The 20,595-nt window shown below is 38.9% G+C and overlaps 1 protein-coding gene across 4 annotated transcripts in view; it reads right to left on the bottom strand.

Annotated features, from left to right (window-relative positions):
• Positions 1–10,854: 10,854 nt before the first annotated feature.
• The window catches only part of HLTF (helicase like transcription factor), a 60,469-nt gene continuing 50,728 nt past the window's right edge, over positions 10,855–20,595 (bottom strand). For all 4 annotated transcript variants that reach the window (XM_053667260.1, XM_037154292.2, XM_053667261.1 and 1 more), the window contains exons 24-25: positions 18,108–18,188; positions 10,855–13,038 (exon numbers count right to left, since the gene is read on the bottom strand). In XM_053667260.1, the coding sequence (XP_053523235.1) occupies positions 12,886–13,038; positions 18,108–18,188 (234 nt within the window). In that variant the 3' untranslated portion in view covers positions 10,855–12,885. The remainder of the gene's footprint in view (positions 13,039–18,107; positions 18,189–20,595) is intronic.

The following is a 20,595-nucleotide window of genomic DNA, read 5'->3' as shown; positions in this document are numbered from 1 at the left end:
TGAGTTGTTCTTGAGTCATGTTTTTATCTGTTTGTGCCTGCTATGTATGAGGAGCGGAGCCTTAGTTGCTCATCAGGGCGAGGCTACCCAGGTCGCTGTTTTCTGACGCTGTACGTGGGGGCGGGGTCAGAGAGGGAGCAATGGCGGTCCTCTCCACTGGCCCAGTCCGCCTCACAGCTTGCCCCCGCCTGTTTTTTCTGAGCACAAATGTGCAAGCCCGCAGCCCTGCGCCACACAGTCTCAATGCTCGCCTCTTCACTGGTTTATCTGCACGCAAATGCGCAACGGACCACAGAGAGCCAGCTGCGCCTCTTCCCTGTGTACGCCTGTAGCTAGCCCGCACCTGGGATCCGTGCCCTCAGCTGCCTGCTCACCGCCCAGTTGGGGATCTTTTTTGCCCAACCCGCTCCACTGCTGGCTTCGCCCGTCTCACTGGTTTAGCTGAGCGGTTCGTTATTTTCACACTCCATATTGTCGATTTTCTGTGTGGTTTGATTGCGTTTATTGTTAAAACTTTGTTGTTTTTAGATTTGGTTGTGCGAGGACGCAAAGTGTTTCCACCTACACCTCCATCTTGGCAGATGTCCGAGGGTATTCTAAACTGGGTTTCAAATGTGCAGAGACATGCTCTAGAATTTGTTTTATCCACCAGTCTAAAATAATTTTGACATCTGCTCTTTTTCTAAATGGAAGAGCCCATTATAAGGGCTTTAGTTATTATAAAGGTTTGGATGCCTGGTTCAGGGTAATGGAGGAGGCCTATGCCACATCCATTAAGTTATATGTTGTTAAAGTTATATTTTTATGCAGAATTCAATTTACAAATTTAAAAGTAGAAAGGGGTTTAAATTTTTCATTACATTCTTGATCAGAAAATTTGACTAGGGAGCTGGAACAGAAAAATATCTCATCTTTACCATTAAAATAACTGGGAATAAGGAATTACATAAAAGCAGTAAATTATCATGGCTTTATCTAGAAAACTGTCCCCCCTTATTACCACACAATAAGTACAAATATATTAACATGAAAGAAAATATTATGCCTGCTTACAGGAGGGTGTCCAGTCAACAGTTTTCCTTTGAAATAGGTCTTACTGCAAGGAAGCATCCCAATCATTCATAGCCACAAAAATTTTTGGCTTTTTATTGTGAAGTACCACACAAATGAGGTACCAAATCCAGAATGTAGAGAATGTAAGAGAGGTTACTATGTACTTACTGATGAAATAATTGAGGGTGAGCTGTTGTATTATATATTTTGCAAATATTTTAAAGTTAATATATTGAAAACAAGGTTAAACATTTGACTTCTTGTTAAGAAACAAAACAAAATTTGTTCTATTTTTGCAATTTTATTGTACTATTTCCATTACTCTTTAACCCCCTTATACTCTGCTCCCCCCCCCCCGCAAATCAACACACTGTTGACAATGTCCATGAGTCTTTTTTCCTTTTGGCTCAATTCCTCTACCTGCTAACCTTCCTCCCACCAATAGCTGTCATACTGTTCTCTGTCTATCAATCTGTCTTTTGCTTATTCAATTTAGATCCCACATGTAAGTGAAATATGCCATTTGTCTTTCTTTGACTGGCTTATTTCATTTAACATAATGTTCTCCAGATCCACCCATGCTGTCACAAAGGGTGATATTTTCTCTTGATCTATTCATTGTTTATTAGTGTGCTATTCAATCTTCACGAGTTTGAGTCTTTTGGGGGTTTTCCCTCGAGGTTGGTTTCTAGTTTCAGTCCCTTGTAGTCAGAGAAAATGTTTGATATGATTTCAATTTTCTTGAATTTGTTGAGGCTTGTTTTGTGTTCTATCATGTGGTCTATGTTTGAAAATGTTCCATGTGCATTTGAAAAGAATGCGTATTTTGCTTCTTTGGGATGAAACGCTCTGTATATATCAGTTAAGTCCATTTCATCTAGGGCTTTTTTTGTTCAATACCACAATACCTTTGCTGATATTTTGTTTAGAAGATCTTTCCATTTTTGACTCTGAGGTATTAAAATCCCCTAGTATAATTGTGTGGCTGTCAATATCTTTCTTCAAGTCCTCCAAGACTTTATGTATTTGGGTGCATATATATTTACAATGTTTATGTTTTCTTGATGGATTCTTCCCTTGAATATTAGGAAGTGACCTTCTCGGTCTCTTTTTATGGCCCTTTTTTTGAAGTCTATTTTGTCTGATATGAGTACTGCTACTCCAGCCTTTTTTTTCCTGTCCATTTGCTTGGAGTATTTGTTTCCAACCCTTCACTTCATTATGTGCAGGTCTTTTGTTCTGATGTGGGTCTCTTGTAACTAGCTCATGTGTGGGTCATGATTTCATATCCATTTAGCTCTTCCATGTCTTTTGATTGGGGTATTTAATCCATTTACATTTAAGGTTATTATTGATAGGTACTTATTCACTGTCATTTTTTTCGTGCCAGTGTTCCACTCTCTCTTGCTCTTTTTTAAAAAATTTTCTTTAAAGCAGTCTCTTTAGCATCTCTTGCAGAGCTGGTTTGGAGGAGGTATATTCTTTGAGGCTTCTTTTGTCTGGAAAGTTCCTTATTTGGCCTTCCATTTTAATTGAGAGTCTTGTTGGATAGAATAGTGTTGGTTGCAGGCCCTTGGTTTTCATTACTTGGAATATTCCTTGCCATTCCCTTCTGCCTTGTAGCATTTCCATTGAGCAGTCAAGCTGCTAGTCTTAACAGGGCTTCCTGGTATGTTACTTCCTGTTTCTCCCTTGCTGCCTTTAAGATTCTCTCTTTGTCTTGGAATTTTGCTATTTTAATTATGATGTGTCTTGAAGTGGGCCTCTTTTAGTTCCTCTTGATTGGGACTCTCTGTGTTTCCTGGATTTGTGTGACTTTTTCTCTCATCAAATTAGGGAAGTTTTCCATCATTGCTTTTTCAAACAGGCTTTCTATCCCTTGCTCTTCTTCTTTTCCTTCTGATATCCTTATTATATGGATATTATTACATTTCATGTTGACCTGTAGTTCCCTTAACACCTCTTGGTTCTTTATGAGTCTTTTTTCCTTTTCTTGCTCTTTCTGGGTATTTTTTCTACCTTGTCTTCCAGCTCACTGATTCAATCCTCTGCTTTGTCTAGCCTGCTTTTGATTCCTTCTACTGTGTTCTTCAGTTCAGAAATTATATTCTTCATTTCCTCTTGGCCCTTGTTGATGGTTTCCATTTTCTTTTTCATATTGATATAGTTTGCAGTGAGTTTATTGTAGTTTCCCTGTAGTTTCTGGTAACTCACTGCGAGCTCATAGAGCTTCCTGATAACCTGAATTCAATATCTGATAGTTCACTTTGAATTCAGTATCTGATAGTTCACTTGCCTCTATTTCAATGATTAGTATTCTCCTTTCCTTTCACTTGGGAATTCTTTCTTTATCTTCCCATTGTTTGTGAGACTCTTCTTGTTAGCCTCTGCTCTTTAAATTAGTCTGTTCTGACTCCCTGGTTTTATGGTGTGAACTTCTATGGTAGGAAACCTGTGATATTCAGTAGTGCAGTCTCTTTGATCTCCTGAACTTGTTAGTCCTAGGCTGTTGTTTATATTGGCCCTCTGTATGACTTTGGGTTTTGATTGTTGTTGGGTCTTTCTTTGGTGGGTCCTTCCCTCCAGCTGGTTAAGTGAAGGTCACTCCATCTACCACATCTTGTATTCTATTATGCAGGTGTGGACAGGTTGTGTAGAAGCTGGTTCTTCTGTCTGTGTGGGATTTTTGAGGCTTCTCTCTTGCAATTGTTCAGTTATTTGTTCTGGGTAATTTCTCCACCATTTTGTTGTAAACCCACATTGGTCCTTGGTGGAGGTTAGAAGTGAGTGTGGCTTCCACTCACTTCTTCACCTTCTTCTGTTATTATCTGTTGGTGATTCCTTTGTTGGTAGGTTCTCTCTTCCAGCAGGTATACCATTGTTCACAGCTCCCACCTGCTCTTTTATGTGATCAATTGGAGGGGGAAGGAAAAATGGATTAAGACAGTGGGAATGTATTGTATGGGACTTAAATTACCAACCTGTAGAGAACAGTTAGAAGATCCTTTGGATAAGTGTAGTGTTAACCGTGATACTTCATCCAACTAGTCACTTTTAAGGCATGGTGGAAAAAAGATAGGACTCTTTTTAGTGAGGGGAAGAATTGTGATTTGGATCCAGAAAATTGAGCTAGTGGGAGGCCAGATTATGAGATATTGTGAGAGTAAAGGATAGAAAATAGATGCAGTGTGTGAGAGAATAGAGTTAACCACAACAGGAATAAATTTCTGGAAACAGTGAAGTGAGCTGAGATCCAGAAGGGGTGCTGTGTAGTATTTACAATTGTATGGGACAATTATTTACAATAGTAGTGGAGCAACAACCATATGACAGAATCTAGTGATTTGAACAACAGTAGGAAGTACACAACCTAGAGTAGTGTGCTATTGAGACACAAGTGAAGTGAAGGAAAGGAAATTAAAAATACACTATTAAAGAGAAAACAAAGAAACCAGTCATACAATGCAATTGAACAAACAAAACTAAACTAAACAGAAAGAAGAGAAATAAAAAAATACTAATAAAATAAAAAGTAAAAATAAAGAAAAAATAATACAAAAAAACAATAACTTTCAAGTTCTCTGGAATAGCGAAGTGAAATTTATCTGTCTCAATTATTGGGATGATCCCTTTTGGGGTCTGACTCTGGTCCATTTACAGCTCCAGGTTTTATTGTTTCACTTGTGGTGGGGGGTGGGGAAAGAAAAGGAAGAAGAAGAAAAGGCCTCCTGCTAGCTTTAAACTGGCCCAGCCAGTTCTGCTGGTCTTCCTGTCTGCAGCAGGCTGAGGGGTTATGGGTTTCACTTTTCTCCCTTCCTGTAGTTTTTGCACAGATGGGGGCCAGGTCTGAGCCACAGTGTTTGCAGTTGCGCAGCCTCCAGCCCAGTTCCTCAGTTCACTGCTGAGCCCCCAGTGCCCTTCAGTGCCCAACATATGCCTTCAGTCCACCAGTTGTGCTGTCCTTGAGGTGCACCAATTACAGGCAACTCACCCACCACCTTTTTGCTCTTTGCTGTCCTGGATGCTAGGGACTCTCAGAGTCTCTTCAGGGTAGGTCGGCTCTCTGCCACTGAGTTCGGCTCCCCCCACTGAGTTTGGCTCCCCCACTGAGTTAAGTCTTTCTGGGGATTGCTGACTCCCTGAGCCTTGCTGCTCTCCTCTGCTGGGGCTGTCTCTGCCTTCCTTTTAGCAAGCCACTCTGGATGGTAGTCATGGGTGCATGCCTCTGCTGCTGGGCCAGGGCGGTGGGGTCAAGTGCACTCTGCCCCAGGGGGCTGCAGGAGTGAGCATGTGGCCTCTGTTGCTGCTGTGGGAGTGCAGGAGGGAACGCAGTCTGGGGGCAGTGGTGTTGGTGCATGCTGGCCTCCACTGATGTGGCAGCGGGGACAGGGGAGCTCAGCTGCAAGCATGGGGAGGGTGTCTGGGTCGGCCACATGCTACTGGGCTTGTGGGAGTGGTTGGACGCCCTCTGTTGCAGCAGCTGGGAGTAGGGTAGGAGCACAGCCATGGTCGGCAGCAGAGGCAGCCCATGGCCAAGGCTGCAGAGGCTGCATGGGCAGGCGCAGCCAGGGGAGGCAGGGGTGGCTGCTGTGGGAGAACTCCCTAAACAGCCACTGTGTGCTTTTTTTTTTTTTTACTTAAATTCCTCCTGTCCACGCCTGCTGCTCCAAACAAGCTCCTGGCCTCTCACCCAGCCCACTTCTCCAACCAATCCAGAGACTATCAGGAGCAGGGTCCCTCACAGCCCAATTCTTCCAAGCCGGCATCCACAGTCTCAGTGGGCGCACACCATTCCTATGTACCTGCCATCCCATTATTATTCCCCCTGTGACTTCAAGCACCCAGGTCCATTCTGGTGCTGCTCAAACCTCCCTGTTTAGCATGGGAGGGAGCCACTGACCTGGCTCTCTCCCAAGAATCCTGCAGCAGGCCCAGAAGGTGCCAGGCCCTGTCCTCAGCTTGGTCCCTGTGCTGGTCCCAGGGACCTTATTGTCCCAAATCACTTTCCTTACCATCTGATTTTTTAATGTCCTCTACAGTGTTGGTCTCCAACCTTCATATATGCTGGGATATCATTGGCTGTTCACTCTGTTCCTAAGAAGATCGGCTGGGTGTTCCACCAGTGTACAGGAGGAAGTGGACTCAGCTCCCACCTATCTCACCACCATCTTACCCCTTTGTGGGCTGTGTTTCTTTTTCAAATTCCTTTAAGTGTAAAGTTAGATAGTTTATTTGAACTTTTTTTTAGATAGGCCTGTAGTGCTTTGAATTTCCCTTAGAATTGCTTTTGTTGAGTCCCACAGTTTATTTTATGTATATTTTATTGATTATGCTGTTACAGTTGTCCCGATTTTGCTTTTGTTGCCCCCTGCCCCATACCCCACTCCCTCCAGCAATCCCCCACCACTTAATTGGTGTCCATGGGTCATGCGTGTGAGTTCTTTGGCTTCTCCATTTCCTATACTATTCTCAATATCCCCATCTACTTTGTTTCTACCAATTATGCTTCTTGATAGTTTCACCACTCCTTTTCTCTACCTACCCCTTCCCAGCTGATAACCCTCCAAATGATACCCATACCTATGATTCTGTTCCTGTTCTGGTTGTTTGCTTAGTTTGTCCATGGGTTTTTTTGTTTTTGTTTTTTAGATTCAGTTGTTGACAGTTGTGAGTTTCTTGTCATTTTAATGTTCCTAATTTTGATCTTTTTCTTAGGTAAGTCCCTTTAACATTTCATATAATAAGGGCTTGGTGATGATGAACTTTTTTAGCTTTACCTTGTCTGGGAAGCACTTTATCTGCCCTTCCATTCTAAATAACTTTGCTGTGTAGAATAATCTTAATTGTAGGTACTTGCTTTTCATCACTTTGAATACTTCTTGTCAGCTCCTTCTTGCCTGCAAAGCTTCTTTTGAGAAATCAGTTGATAGTCTTATCGGAACTCCTTTGTAGGTAACTCTGCTTTTCTCTAGCTGCTTGTAAGATTCTCTCTTTATCTCTAACTCTTGGCATTTTAATTATGTGTCTCAGTGTGGTACTCTTTGGGTCCAACTTGATTGAGACTCTGCTTCCTGGACTTGCATGTCTATTTCCTTCACCAAATTAGGGAAGTTTTCTTTCATTATTCTTTCAAACAAATTTCCAATTTCTTGCTCTTTTTCTTCTCCTTCTGGCATCCCTGTGAGGCAAATTTTGACACTCTTAAAGATGTTACAGAGGCTGTTTATATTACCCTATCTTTGAATTCTTTTTTCTTCTTGTTGTTGATTGGTTGTTTTTTCTTCCTTATGTTCCAAATCATTGATTTCTCAGCTTCATCCATTCTACTGTTTTCCCTGTAAATTGTTCATTTCAATGAGTGAATACTTTGTTTCTGACTGAATCTTTTTTATGCTGCTGAGGTCCTCACTGAGTTCCTTGAGTGTGCTTATAATGTTTTAAACTCTGCATCTGATAGCTTGCTTATCTCCATTTCATTTAGCTCTTTTTCTGGAGTTTTGATCTGTTATTTGGACCATGTTTGTCTCCTAATTTTGGCAGCCTCCCTGTGTTTATTTCTATGTATTAAGTATAGCTGCTTTGAGACCATGTCTTGATAGTGTGGCCAATGTAGTAGGTGTCCCGTAAAGCTCAGTGTAACAGCCTCCCGTGACCCAAGCTGGGTATTGAGTTATACCCTTCATGTAGGCTGAGTACGCTCTCCTCTTGTACTTGAGCCTTGGTTGCTGTTGACAGATCAATGGGAGGGATTTACCCAGGCCAGTCAGCTACAAGATTGGCTGTGACCATTTACCACCAACCTCCACCCTCTGCGGAGGATCAGTCGTGTAGGGGCACAGTGGTGGTTCTCCCAAGGGTCTGTAGCTGCCCACTAGGTGTGGTGGCTCTGGGTTTCCCCCAGGTGGTGCAGGCCAAGGTCAACCCCCACTTGTGTTTTGCCCAAGGCTGCCCTTCCTGAGCTATAAACAATCTAAGAAGGCTGCTACTTGTGCTGGTTTTGGAGATTCCCAGGCAAAGCCAATCTGCGAAACTAATCTGACTGTGCTGGATCTGGAGCTCACTGAGGCCAGCTATTGCTTGTTTGATAGGATTTAGAAAGCTGTGAAGCTTGAGGCAAAGCCAGTTATTCATATGGAAAAGTAGCTTGGGTGGACCACAAATTGGGTGGAGCGGTGTCTCGGGATCAGTGTTAGCCAGGTTGATGCTGTTTCAAATATGGTACCAGCCAGCTGGCTCCATGGCTCTGCAGGAGGGCTCAGAAAAGGGTCAATGGCTTCTGCTCGCCCTGACACCAGACATGTCAGCCTCTCCCAATATGCCACTAGTGCCCTTCAAACTGCCACTGTGGCACTGTAGCTCTGAGGGAGAGAGTGTGATTAGGTGAGTCCGTGTGTGCTTTTTGAGAACTGCTCAAGGCTCTAGATGTTTCTTCCACTGACTCAATCCCCACTGGTTTTTGCAGCCAGTTTTTTGTGACTTACGTTCCTGGCACTGAGAACACTGGGCAAACTTTTATGCAGCACATGTGTGCAAGAGACCAGCCTGTTCCACATTTGTGCCCCTCCTACCAGTCTGAATGGATGTGGTTTCTTTAATTCCGTAGTTGTCAAACTTCCATTCAACCTGGTTTGTGATGTTTCTGAGTGACGGTTTTTCTCTATTTTAGTTGTAATTTTGATGTGGTTGTGTGAAGAGGAGAGCCATGTCTGCCTATGCTGCCATCTTTACCAGAAGCCTCCCCATAGATTTTGGATTGTTGTATTTTCATTTGCTTCCAGGTATCTTTTTTTTTTTTCATTGATCTCATTTTGACCCACTCATTGTTTAATAACATGTTATTTAATTTCCATATCTTTGTGTGTTGTTTTTATTTTTATAGCACTGTGGTCACAGAAGATGGTCAATATAATTTCAAACTTCTTAAATTTATTGAGACTTGCTTTGTGTCCTAACATGTGGCCTATCCTAGAAAAAGTTCATGTACACTTGAAAGGTATGCATATTCTGCTGCTTTGGGGTGAAATGCTCTGAAGATATGAAGTCCATTTTATCTAGTGTGGGGTTGAAGGCTGCTGGTTCTTTGTTGATTTTCTGTCTAGAAGATCTATCCATTCAAGTCAAAGGGGTGTTAAGATCCCTGACTATGACTGTGTTTCTGTCAATCTCTCCCTTTATGACCATCGAGATTTGCTTTACATATTTAGGTGTGTCAAATGTTGAGTGCATAAATATTTACTAAGGTTGTATTCTCTTGTTGGATTGTTCCCTTTATCATTACGTAGACCTGTGTTAATAGGTGCAGACCTATGTCGGACGCTGCCTGTGAGTAGCCCTGAGCAACCTATTCCAATCAATGACCCAGAGGTTGTGGCTCCCTCTGCTGGGACTGTTTGTGTGCAGAAAAAACCAGGCTGTGCACCAAGGCCAGCTTTTAATCAGCACCAAGCCCAGGGGAAGTTCATCTAAAATCTCAGAGCTCCCAGAGATCACCTTATTCGTTAAATTTAATCACTGAGATAGCCCTCAGCTGTACTCCTCAGCAGCCCGGCTTAAGTGCCACTGGAAAGGGCAGAGTAATACCTGTGGGCAGGGCTATTGTGCTTCCTTTCAGGCTGATGCCACTTGGAGGGGAAGTGCTCTGCCTGAGAAAGACGGCCTCTGCAGTACGGGAAATGACTCAGCACAGAGATACTGCCAGCTGTTCCTTCAGTTTTTTTCCCCAGAGCCACCAGCCCTAGACTCTCCTCATGTACCAATGGTCCACTCTGCTGGAGCCCAGGTTAAGTGGCTGCACATGGAATTTTGTGCCTCGGCCTCTTAAGAGGCTCCTCTGCATCTCCAGTTGTCTCTTCCAGGTGGACAGAAACCCCTCTGCTTTTCACGGCTGGATGTTATCTGAGCTCCTTTCCCGGTTCTTGCAGGCAGGGGAGTCCAGCTTGGGGTTTAGACTGCACATTTCTCAGGAGGAACCCCCCCCCCCCACCGGCCACTGAAATATCCCTCTGGAACTTCAGCGGTTGCCCATGGAGCCCGGCCAGCCCTTTCGTGCCTCCTTCACACTCACTACCAGTCATGTCGTGGTGGTTACTTCCCCCTGTCTTTAGCTATAAGGCTTCTGTCCACCTAGTGTTTAGTTGATTATTCTAAATGATTTCTCTACAATTTAGTTGTAATTCCAGTGGTCCTGGGAGGATATTTGAGCAGCTTCCACTTATTGCTCCAGCATCTTGGATCTCTGTCCTCATATTTTTAATGAATCTTCCAAATCCCAATGAATAAAACTTTGGCAAGTATGATAAATAAAGTAAAGAAAATAATACATCAATGCCTTTGACATCCCCTAACAAGAAATGAATGTTGTTGGAGGGTAATTTCCTTGTTACTCACTGATAATAAACCGAAAATTATTTTCCTTATTAACTGTTTCCAATCCTAGAGCTGTAATTAGGGCAAAATCTACAATGCAGAGTATGTTACCTAGTAATACCACTATACATCAGTACTATCACAAGTGTAAAAATCATTAGAACCCATATTTGGGAAGATCAAGATATTTAACATAAACTTAAAAATTATACACACTATGATTTCTAAACAAGAACTTCAACCAGTTAAATTGAGCAAAATAAAAAAGGTAGTAGGAATTTGAGAAAATTGTTACTAATGGTACTTTTTAATGTACTGTCATTCAAAAGCATGTAATTGCATAATATAGACATCTTCGCAGAAGTATGATATTTATGAAAGATATTCTTTAAAGAAAATGTAGTCATTAAAATTATGGCACTGAAGAAGCTAAAAAATGTTTGAAACTTTTATTTAAATTTAAAACAAAATTGTCTGAATCACAAGTGGGAATACAATGCCTTCAAGATATTTCTAAAGCTATTATTCTACATAATGGAACAGAATTAACAGCATAGCATACTGTGAACTTGTCATTCCAGTGGTTTATATATTTTCTTGGTATAACGTGAACTTGTTTTTTACTTAACACAATTTAATAGAACTATACAAAAAGGTATTTTTAAATGATTTGCCAAAATTATTATGAATGTGCTTAAGAACACAAATCTGTAAATGCCTGGGTAAACGAATCAGTAAAGTCTTTACCTTGACAGTGAGTTTGTAAGCAAGAAGAGTAGACTGTGTTGTTTTTGCTGAAAACACTTCTTTTATACTTACTCTCTCTGTATTACAGGTATATAGAGAACCCACATACTGTATTTCATGAGATTCTGATCTACCTGATTTTCTGTGTAATGCTAGTCCTATAAGGTAAGGAACCTCCCTATTGCTCCCTAATGCTAGTGGACCAACCCCAAATTGTGATTCTCTCTCATCCCTGCAGAAAGGTCTGCTGGGTCCTTTTCATTAGCCCTGCCTCACCTGCTACCAAAGAGAAAATGGACTGGGAACATTCTTGCTATCTAACCCACTATTTCCTTGGAGCAAGAGAAAGGGCACAGGAAGAGGAGGTCTTAGCTGTTAACAGATTTAACACATAGCTTGTATGTGTGCTCTAGAACACAGTGTTGCCTCCGATCTCCTATCTTTTAATCAAGTCACTTCTAACTCTACAAGTAAAATATAAGGTGGTCTCAAGTCTGTATCATCAAACATAAAGCCTCTCCTGTTACAGTAACTCATCTTTCTTTGGATTAAAAAAAAAAAACTTCCCTTAAGGAAAAAATACCACTGGTTACCTAACCTGCTTGCTAAATTATAGCTCATTTATTTGAATGTGATTCAAAGAATCATCTAGAATTCTGTGGCAACTACTGTGAGTTTGATTATCAAAAAAGTAACAAAAAGACAGATGGAAGGATGAATTACTGAAGATCCAAAATCAAATTCTGATTCTGCACACAATAACACATTTTTCTATTCAGGATTAAGCTGTCTTTAAAAGTCAAAATGATTTGGAGGTTATCCAACCCAACTTCCACCAGATATTACACCTCTCATATATAGTAGTCTTCTGAATTATAAAAATGTATAAAGTTATTTCAAAAAACCTACATAAATAAAAATTATCTCTATATAGAAATATCTATTCAGCAATTCCATAATTTAAATATTTAACTCAAATTGGGTAGAACTGGTTCCCTTTCACTCCCAGACTGTATTTACACACTAACACATCAAGTAACAGTAAAACAATGATGAACAGACCACCTGACTCAAATGGAGAACACAGTATTCTAACACAGTCCCTATTTTTTCCATGAACATAAAACTGCAAGTCATGTATATGAATTATATCTCAATGATACTGTAAAAAATTACAAGTAACTTATTACTAACCTGGACTTTGGTCTCTCATTTTAAGGTTTGGTTCTGGAATGCAATTATGGTGTCTGAAAGCCCAATAAAATCAATATACAGTCTGTGTATATATGGATCATTTACAAGGACTGATGAATCCACTGTATCACCAATAGGAGGTTTTGGTGAAAAAGCAAATGTGTCCAACATAGAAAATAACTCTTTATTTGGTCAAAAGTACAAAAGGTTTGACCTATTTGAAATATGAAAAAGCTGAGTATTTACAAGACATGTGAAAATACTCAGCAAAGATACTATGAAAAGTTGAATAACAAAGTAACTTCTTTCTCAAAAAAATTATTTTAGGCCACAGTATGTAACAGAACTTATTGCTATTTGATATCATTAAAAATAGGTTCATATATAGAACAGCTTATGTATCGGTAATACCTCTTCACTGATATGAAACGATATGCCCCTTTTAGAAGACATACTCACTAAATCTCCTTTCTAAAGCTATATTTTTATCATTTCAAAAATTTGATCTTACCAAAATTGCACAAATTATAAATCAATTAAAGTTCTGATTTCATTAATTTTAGCTTGTTTCATTCCATCAGCATTTGTTTTTTTAGTTCCAAAGGCTCCAGCTGCAAGTTCTCTCTTTGTGTTTTGTATTTTCAGCATATTTTCTTCAACAGAGTCCTTAACAATGAACTTTAAAAGAAAAAAATTTAAATTGGTTAAGTACTTTTTAGGTCACAATATTTAAGATCTTTAAAAATAAACAAAAACTTGCTAAGACAAGTGGGTCTACATTTTCTAGTATTATGGAGCTTTCAAAAGTGGTCAATAATAACCTATTAGAAACTATTTAGCTCCTTTTCCTGAATATACAGGGAGAATATTAGAACATAATAACTAGAGATGAGTATTGCTTTCCTTTATGATTCAATATGGTTTTCTGCTAAAGACATAATTTATATCTTAAAACTCCCTCATCAGAGAAGAACAGCACACAAAAAGGCAAACTTTTTGGCAGCTCTGTCAACTGGAATATGATCAAAATACGCTTATTATATTTAAAAAGGCAAATGAGACTTTCCCAGAAATGCAAGAATGAGCTTTTACCTCGTAAAATTCATAACATAAAAAAATGATAATCTCCACAGATGCTTATGCATTTGATAAAATTAAACATTTATTTATTCCTGAGAAAATATCTTCATTAACCTAGAAATAAATGTCCTCAACCTTATTAAGAGCCATCTACTAGAAACTTAACAAAAACAACATATTTAATATAAAACAATAAAAGCATTCCCAACAAAAACAATAACAAGTCAAAATGTTTACTATCACTACTGCTAGTCAACACTGTGAAAGAGTACTGGTTACTGAGGTAATTAAAGGTGTGTTACAAAATGTTATTGAAATACTTAAAAAACCCAAATAGCCCTGGCCAGTGTGGTTCAGTTGGTTGGAACATCGACCTGTAAACTGAAATGTCACAGGTTTGATTCCTTGTCAGAGCACATGCCTAGGCTGCAGGTTTGGTCCCCAATCAGGTGATATAGGAGAGGCAACGTGATCAATGTTTCTCACAGCAATGTCTCTCTCCCCATCTCTTCCTCCCTACCCCGCTCTCTAAAATCAGTAACCATGTCCTCAGGGGAGGAAAATAAAAATAAATAAATAAATGGAGGTGTGACTTAAGTTCTTGTATAGGGAAACATTAACAAAAAAGTTCTCAAATTAATCATAAATTCAGTAAATCTCAAACAAAGTTTCTTAAATGAGATTTGCTAACCAAAATCCAAATTTCAATTCGAGTAAATAATAGTAATAACCAATATAATTTTTTTAAAAAAGGGTAACGAAGCACTTTGCCGTAGTATATATCAAAGCATACTTTATAAAACCATAGTAATTATAACATTAATATTTTCCGCGAAACAGGAAAAAAAGAGATCAATGGAACAGAACAGAGTCCATAAGAGACCCATGTAATATATATGAATTAGTTTATAATTAAAGTAAAATTTCAAATCAAAAGAAAGGGACTTTTCAAAACAACTGTAATGAAGCAAATAGTTCTTTGTTTGAAAAAATACAATTATAACAGTGTCATGAATCATAAACAAAAAATTAAATACTTCAAAAGAATCAGAATTAAATATGAGATTCGTTTTTAAAATCAGAAGACAAAGCCTTTTCAAAGCCTGTTCTAAGCAAGACCTTAAAATCCAAAATATACAGAGAAAAAGGCTGACATATTTTAAAACATAAAAATTTTAAAACTTTCATGACAAAAAGCACATCAAGTTCAAATATGAGCAAGAGCCTGGAATAAACCATGTCCAATATACTTAACAAAGCATTTAAAATCAGAATGTATAAAGGAAACTTTATACTCTAAAACTGTACTCATACTTTTTGAAAACTAGGCAAAAGTTATAAACAAGCAATTCACAGAAAAAGTATTAATAGACAATCGATATGCTCAAGGTCTTAGGTAAATGCAAATTAGAAGGGTACTTTTTCTTGACTATCACATAAGCATAAATTTATATCGTTCTCATATATCACAGTCTATTTTGAAAATAACTTGGAAGTTATCTAATAAAAAATTCTAAATCCAGAATTCTATTTCTTAACCAATCCTGAAGAAATAGTCGAATATATACACAAAAATGCAGGTCATATAATGCTCATTATGGCATTATTTTTATTAGCAAGTAAACTGAACTGGTTAAATAAAGTATGATGTATCTAAGTTCAGGTGTTAAAAAGAATGGGTTTGTAGAGTAGTCAGAGACAAAGTAGAAGGGTGTTGCCAGGGGAAATAGAAAAGAATAGTGACTTATGGGTAATGGGTACAAAGTTTCACTGTGAGGTGAAAAATTTCTGGACATGGATAGTGGTCATGACTGCAACAACAATGTGAACACACTAATACCACTGAACTGCACAGTTAGTATTTTTTAATATTTTAAATATTATGTTATTTATATCTTACCAACACACAATAGGAAAAACAAAATAGACAGAATCTAAATGTTCATATATGGTAGTCTTTAATACATACCATGAAGAAGAAAGAAAATATCTTGCAGAATAATATGATCCCATTTATCTTAAATTTTAAAAAAGGTACACAGAGTATGAATTTATGTAAACAAAGAGAAAGGGACACTGAATAGCATATGTTAAACAATTTATTGATGGTGGTTTTCTCTGAAGATAGTAAGGGTGATCTTCCTATTTCAATCTTTTACAATAATGTATTTGTGTATTATTTGTATAACTTGAAAAACCTTAACAAGTTAATTTTAAAACAGATGACTTAAATGACTCCTGCCTAAGATGGAGGCATAGGAAGACACACTGTGCCTCCTCACATAACCAAAAAAAGGACAACAATTTAAAAACAAAAACAACCAGACTAGTAGAAAATCGGACTGTGTGGAAGTTGGACAACCAAGGAGTTAAAGAACACACATCCACCCACACCAGCAGGGGGGCGGAGATGGGCAGAGGGGTGAAAAGGACTTGCAACAAGGCAGCAGCTGGTGGACCCAGTGAGGAAGCAGGTGGCAGAGCAGGCAGTCCCACATTTCCATGCAGATAAACTGGGAGGAACAAATGGGGAGCAGGACAGACCATACAACCCAGAGTCCCAGTGTGGGGAAATAAAGCCTCAAACCTCTGACTGAAAACATCTGTGGGGGTTGAGGTGGCAGTGGAAGAAACTCCCAGCCTCACAGGAGAGTTCTCTCCTCACAGAGAGACCCACAGGGTCCTAGAATGTACACAAATCCCCCCACCTGGGAATCAGCACCAGAAAGGCCCAATTTCCTTGTGGGTAGCAGTGGAAGTGACTGAAAACCGGCAGAGAGAGGAGCAAGTGCCATCGTTCCCTCTTGGACCCCTCCCCCACATATAGCATCACAATGCAGCAACATGGGTTGCCCTGCCCTGGTGAACACCTAAGGCTCTGCCCCTTACCGTGAAACAATCATGCCAACAACAACAACAAAAATGGTCCAAATGAAAGAACAGATCACAGCTCCAGAAAAAAATACAACTAAGAGATGAAGAGACAGCCAACCTATCAGATGCACAGTTCAAAACACTGGTGATCACGATGCACACAGAATTGGTTGAATGTGGTCACAAATTAGATGAAAAAATGAAGGCTATGCTAAGTGAAATAAAGGAAAATGCATAGGGAACCAACAGTGACGGGGAGAAAACCATGACTCAAATCAATGGTGTGGACCAGAAGGAAGAAACATTCAACCAGAAAAGAATGAAGAAACAAGAATTCAGAAAAATGAGAACAAGCTTAGGAACTTCCAGGATATTTTTAAACGTTCCAACATCCAAAATATAGGGGTACCAGAAGGGGAAGAGGAACACCCATGAGTGGAAAACTTATTTGAACAAATAATAAAGGAGAATTTCTCCAATTCTCCTTTAGAATTGGCAAAGGAAAGAGACTTCCAGGAAGTCCAGGAAGCTCAGAGAGTCCCAAAGAAGTTGGACCCAAGAAAGAACACACCAAGGCACATCATCATTACATTAGCCAAGATTAAAATGAAGGAGAGAATCCTAGAAGCAGCAAGAGAAAAGGAGACAGTTACCTACAAAGGAGTGCCCATCAGACTGTCAGCTGATTTCTCAAAAGAGACCTTCAGGCAAGAAGGGGCTGGAAAGAAGTATTCCAAATCATGAAAGGCAAGGACCTACATCCAAGATTACTCTGTCCAGCAAAGTTTACATTTAGAAGGGCAGATAAAGTGCTTCTCAGATAAGGTCAAGTTAAAGGAGTTCATCATCATCAAGCCCTTATTATATGAAATGTTAAAGGGAAGCCCTTATTATACAAAATGTTAAAGGGATTTATCTAAGAGAAAGAAGATACAAAATATGAACAGTAAAATGAGAACAAATTCAGTTATTAACAATCAAACCTAAAACAAAAACAAACTAAGCAAACAACTAGAACAGGAAAAGCAAACAACTAGAACAGGAATAGAACCACAGAAATGGAGATCACATGGAGGGTTATCAGCAGGGAAGTGGGAGGGGGAGAGAGGGGAAGAAGGTACAGAGCATAAATGGTAGATAGAAAATAGACAGGGGGAGGTTAAGAATAGTATGGGAAATGTAGAAGCCAAAGAACTTATAGGTATGACCCATGGACATGAACTAAAGAGGGGGAATGTGGTTGGGTGGTGGTGTACAGGGCAGAGGGGAATAAAGGGGAGGAAATGGGACAACTGTAATAGCATAATCAATAAAATATATTTAAAAAAAGATTAGTCAGCCTGGTCTAAGCAAGCCACATCACTGCCTGGTCTTTGTTGTGTTGGAGATAACACATGCTTGTTTATTTTTCCCTATATAATAACTCTGGTTTCCTATTTGTTAAAGGTTCATAAATCCGTAGGAAATCTTCAGTGTGGTGTTGAAAAGCCCTGGAAAGTGACTCAGAAGACCTAATTCTAATGTTATTTTAGCCCCTATTTAGCCGGAGATCTCTGGCCTGGGCCCTTAACCTCTCTGAATGTTTCCTCATGTGTAAAGTGAAGGAGGTGGTATAAAGTGGTCTTACATTTACTATTCTATATTCTTGGTATTAAAGATATCTTGGTTAAAATGTTTGAAATGATCTTAGAGATGTTGGCATTTCTAGCTTCAAAGCTGTCTCCACAATAAAATTGACTCAGTACACTAAAGAAAATTAAAAAAGAAATAAAATATAAGACTTAAAAACTCACTTTTGTGATGATCACTTCCTGCTTCTGGCCAAGCCTATGGCACCTGTCGAAGCACTGATCTTCAGCAGCTGGGTTCCAGGCCTGGCAAACAGAACAGGAGGTGCTTTATCACTACCCTGATCTGCACAAGTTCTCTCATTTCAGTATTCATACACCTTTTATTGACTGGAACTTTTTCTGGCTGAATTCAGATACTGACATTATAAATGCTCTGGGATAAAAGACCCACACTCCCCCTAGACTCCCAGTCACTACTATGACAGGCAGGTACTCGCCCCCATCATTTTACTCCCTTAACTAAAACAGGGCCTGATACATAGAAAGCACACACTATAAATGATTGTTGATTAATCGCATAATAGCGTCCTGCTTTTTTCCCCATTTTAAAGTTGATCTATGTGTGCTTAACAGGGAAAAAAGTTTATATATTCTCGTTAGTAACTTAATTACATATCAGAAAATATGTAATTGGGTCCATTTATAAAAAGGTTTTTCTCCTTTTGCTGGTCGTTGGTTCTTCCTTTTTATTCTTTTTTTTTTTTACTTTCCTCTATTTATTTAGTAAAAGTATAAAAAATTTTTCTAGGAGTAATTAAAGTCCTAAAAATTATTTAAGACTTCGTTCATACAATTTTCTGTATCTATATTTGAATCAGTTTAACTTCAAAACTGAACTAAAAAAGAAACATTAACTAACATTGGCATTATCACAAAAACTGTCTTACAGTGAATAAAACAATGAATCAATCAGAAGGGAAGAATAAATAAGATAGATACCAAATTCTTCAGTCTAGATGATAGGAGTCAAGTGGTTTTGAAACAGGATCATGAACCTTCAGGGTAATGATCATTAAATGTTAACCTATGGGGTGATACTAGACAACTGCAAAGGGGGGTGTTTTGGGGAAAAGGAACAGTAAAGTGCAACATGAAAACAGAAACAAATTATCAATCCATAACCAGATGATAAGTTTATAGTATGATTTATACTTATTGTGTTATTTTCTTCTTTTTAAAGTCCCTTTGAGATCAAGGGGAAAGGTTTTACTATTAACTTGCTGTAATTTGAGTTTTGGTTTGTTTTTGGTATAGAAGTTAGATTTAAGGACATAATTCAGCTTATGATTTTCTAAAACTGAGAATCATATTTCCTATTTCATAAATGGACACATTTTGAAACCATTATACCAAGAGCCTAGGTAAAATGTTCCTTTCCATTGTCTGTATTTTGCCTAGAAACCTAGTCTGGTATGACAACCAGGAATCCAATTTACCTTGTGATAGTATAAAACTGATAGCTCCCATTGTCCCATGAGCAATGAAGCAATTAGCTTTACTGAAAGCACATAATCGAACATCAAAATAAACCTTAAATCTTATACAACAAGGTAAAAGATTTTCATGAGCAAATTCTTCTGACTGAATCTTATTTTGGCGGGGCGGGGAGGGGGGGAGATCTGGCTTTTATTTTAAAGTTAGAAAACATTTGAAAGCTTGAAATGTTCAATCAACTCACTGTGAAACTGCTAAAAGATTCTATAAGTTTTTTTTTAAACTATAACTGCTAAAGAGTTTAGTCTCTGACAAACTATAATACTAATTAAATTACTCTTTGGTATTAATTGCCACTTCCTTATCAAGGACTAAGATTATAACCAAAGAATAAAATACTTTGGGAATTAGTTCCAAAATTCAGCCTCCAGAATTTTCATTAGGTTAATTAATGCAAGGTCTGTCCAGAAAAAGTCAAGCCACTGTTACTATAACAAAAATGGTTTGCATGACATCGATGTAACCTGGCAGCCAAGGAGAGTGGACTGGAATGCACATGCATAAACAATGACAACTTCTCTGTACTAGTCAGTGGGGGTGGTAGACACCACTGAGTGAGCATGTATACTGTGGAATTGCCTTTAGCCTAAGCGGTGCTATGAACCCAAGTTAGTCTAGAGTGCCTCCAGCCCAAACGGCCCCTTTGTGCAGCTAGGAAAAGGCACTCCTATGTGCATGTAGCTTATGTCACACAGTTTGGTGAGTGAAGTTGAGAGTAAATTTTAGCTCCCACTCTGCCCCTAGGCCTCTACCACACAACCATGAGTGATTGCACTGTGTTAGACAAAAAAATTTACCCAAAACATTCCATTAATGGTATTGTTTCTAAATTGTGAGGCTGGACCACTTGCACCTGAACAACCCATGGTCTGTGTAAAATATAGCTTCCTGGATCTCTTATGCTAGAGATCAGAAATTACATCTTACCTAATTCTTTTGCACACTGAAGCTTAAGACCATTAGCACCATGACAGTAGCTACTTCATTTATCTTGTTTATAACCAGATTCCCAGTGCCTATTAGAGTCCCTGACATAACACAGGATCTCATTATATGTTGGATAAATGCATGAAACCACTACTCTTAAAATATTACAGGTAATAGAAACTTATTCTGTATATAGAAGATAAATAGAAATGTACAGTTCTTAAGAACA

This window comes from Artibeus jamaicensis, unplaced genomic scaffold, assembly GCF_021234435.1.
Source record: "Artibeus jamaicensis isolate MK-2021 breed Jamaican fruit bat unplaced genomic scaffold, CSHL_Jam_final contig_466, whole genome shotgun sequence".
NCBI lineage: Eukaryota > Metazoa > Chordata > Mammalia > Chiroptera > Phyllostomidae > Artibeus > Artibeus jamaicensis.
This window is presented reverse-complemented; position numbering and strand designations above follow the sequence as displayed.